The sequence below is a fragment of the Apium graveolens genome, chromosome 11 (assembly GCF_009905375.1).
Source record: "Apium graveolens cultivar Ventura chromosome 11, ASM990537v1, whole genome shotgun sequence".
NCBI classification, from domain to species: domain Eukaryota; kingdom Viridiplantae; phylum Streptophyta; class Magnoliopsida; order Apiales; family Apiaceae; genus Apium; species Apium graveolens.
Window position 1 is genome coordinate 159,724,771 of NC_133657.1, and position 2,982 is coordinate 159,727,752.

At 35.4% G+C, this 2,982-nt stretch overlaps 1 protein-coding gene across 1 annotated transcript; it reads right to left on the reverse strand.

Moving 5' to 3' along the window:
- Positions 1-2,047: 2,047 nt before the first annotated feature.
- On the reverse strand, positions 2,048-2,723 carry LOC141697328 (histone H2B.3-like). Its single transcript, XM_074501627.1, has one exon. The coding sequence runs from the start codon at positions 2,644-2,646 to the stop codon at positions 2,218-2,220; it is 429 nt and encodes a 142-aa protein (XP_074357728.1). The 5' UTR covers positions 2,647-2,723; the 3' UTR covers positions 2,048-2,217.
- Positions 2,724-2,982: the final 259 nt, after the last annotated feature.

Genomic DNA, 2,982 nt, shown 5'->3' on the forward strand with positions numbered 1-2,982 from the left:
TTCAGATGATATTAGTTTTCAGGTACAAATTCCTATAAACGTATAATCACCCGAACACAAAAACAAAATAATCAGAGGCATAAAAATGAGTACCTCTGGGGTGAAGCCATAACATTCACTCGTTCCAATTTTAAAATGAGTAGGCATTTATTTCCAACACTTATCAAAGCATATATAACATTGTTTCATGTGATTCACGTCCTTACCCACTTCCAGTTTTGACTGAGTTCAACATGTGCCAATGCCGTGAAATTTCCAAACTTAGTGTAAGGGTTTTTAAATTAATTAGCCTGTAAGTAAGAATTCAGAGCTTGCAAAATTTTATGATAGAATTACCGAAAGCTATTATTTAACTAGGAAATTTATAATTATGATTATAATATTAATCATCATCTCAACTTCCCTCGTCACACAACCCGCCTCATGAAGATAAACGTATACATGAAAAATGCTTTAATGGAACAAAAAATTGGAGTCCAGATATACCTTCCAAGAAATTGGCATATAAAGACAGCTCCGTATTATATGCAAAATCGAAGAAGTGAACCACTATTACTTTGAATAATATAGCATAAGTGACTATATTCCTTGTTCAAACAAGCAAAAAAGTTTTGTAAACAAAAAAATAGGAGTAGTTTTAGCAATATTTGGAAGCAACTAATAAATCTTCTATTAGCTATCAGTAGAGAAATCAGATGTAAAGCCTCTAAATTTCTTCACTGTTTTCTATTAAAATATCACAGGTGCAGGAACTTAATTTCAGCTAAAGAGCTGCAAGCTGAAGTAGAAAAATCCCAACATAATAGAAGGTTATATAAAGCAAGGGGAGAGAAACCCTACAACCTAAGCAGCAAACTTTATGCTTGCTAAGCAGCTGCAATCCAAATATAAAGAAAATATAAATACACAATATTAGTAACAGGAGAATATATATTACCATTTTGCTTGGTCCGCCTGCTAATGAGAAAGTAACATTTCACAACAAACATTAGATGGGGGCGAATCTAAATTGTAACGTGAAGCGCCTAATGCCAGCTAACAGCCTTGATATTCTGTATATCTGCGTATCTGGATCGTTCCTACATATTAAGCATGGAACGATGAAATCCTTTCTTTTGTAGATATACTTGTATATGAGGCTTTCAAGAACAAACCACTAAAGATACACATTAGCATGCAATAAGCAGTCAGATGATTCACATAAAATACATAAGCATAACTTGTTCCACTGCGTAATTAAGGAATTCACTTAACAAACATTAAGCGATTATTTTGTCAAATCTGTAGCTATCAAATATTTCTGTTTTTTGCTTCAATTTGAATTACAGATTAGCAGGTCACTGAACTTAAACACATGAAACAAGTTATTCAAAAATTATACCTCTTGATATTTAATATGATATGAACGTGCAAAGTGCAAAGAATATTGAGCACGTCTCCATCATTTTCATGGTGGATTCAGAGGACAAAAGAAAAGCACACATGTAGACTGTAGTGGCTAATATCAAAATAAGAAACTTGAATAATTTAAAATTTCAACTCCCCCAACACCTACGACACTGCGAAGTGTGAAACTATGATTATATTGGGCAAAGCTATGCAGATGCTTCAAAGTTTATGTACCGTAATTATAAAGCAAAGATGTAATTACAACTTCTCGACCAGTCACTGAGCGAATGATTGTGCATCCATGTAAGGTAAAGTAAAATTATAAAGCAAATATGTGAACCTTAATATGAATCCTATTTTTTTCTTGCATATGGTTGCCCTATTGAGATAATAAAATTCAAGTACAATTAGTATATCCTACCATAATAGTAACACAAATGTGCTATCATTCAATATCTATGACCTGAAAACCAGCAGTTATCTTATTTAATCCCCATAACATAAAATCACCTCAGATTCTCATAGATTATTAAGCTGCAGCCTAGAACAATGCTCCCAAAACCTGAAGTTCCTCAGTAATCATATAATTTAGGATGTGATTGAAGATTTTAAATGCAAGAAGAGAACAAATTAAATTAACAAAATAAAATAACAAATATAATCTAAACATAATTTCATTGATCCAACAAACAGATAGTTACACCACATCATTCGAAAATTCATGACAAAAACATAATGTAAAGGACCTAATAGGATAATACTCTTCAACTACCTCGACATTTAACCAAACACTTTCAGGACAACATCTAAATATATCATCGCAACAATCTAAGAGCTAGTAAACTTGGTGACCGCCTTGGTACCTTCAGAAACAGCGTGCTTAGCCAATTCACCAGGGAGCACGAGCCTCACAGCAGTCTGAATCTCCCGAGAAGTAATGGTAGGCTTCTTGTTGTACCTGGCAAGCTTTGAAGACTCCTGAGCCAATTTCTCGAAGATATCGTTAATAAAGCTGTTCATGATTCCCATGGCCTTGCTGGAGATACCGATATCAGGATGAACCTGCTTGAGCACCTTGAAGATGTAAATCTTGTATGTCTCCACACTCTTCTTGCTTCTCTTCTTCTTCTTGTCTGCTGCGCCTGCTCCGCCTTCCTTGGGGAGCTTCTTGCCGGCCTTGGGCTTCTTCTCGGCCGGAGCTTTCTCGGCGACTGGCTTCTTCTCGGCCGGCTTCTTCTCTGCTGCTTTGGGAGCCATTTGTTGAGATCTAGGGTTTGAAAATTAGGGTAAATAAAGAGAGATTGATTTTTGAATGAGTTTGTTTGTGAGAATTGAGAGAGATTTGAGATGTTTATATATAGGGAGACGTGATGAAGTTTTATTGGTTGATTTTGTTTCACGGGGATTAATGAGCTGGCGTATCTTACAAGCGTTGGATTAGGTTACTTTTAGGGGATCGAATATTTGACGGTTACGATGTGACTTCGTTTTTGGCGGAAATGTAAGGAAGGAAGTCTAGAAAGGATTTGAAATTTTTTAGAGTGCCGCCTTTTTCGTCGAAATATTAAAGAACGTCTTCGCTCTCCAAAAACT

Bases quoted from the DNA above. Each gene is read 5' to 3' on its own strand.
- LOC141697328 (XM_074501627.1), bottom strand. From the start codon at position 2,646: ATGGCTCCCAAAGCAGCAGAGAAGAAGCCGGCCGAGAAGAAGCCAGTC.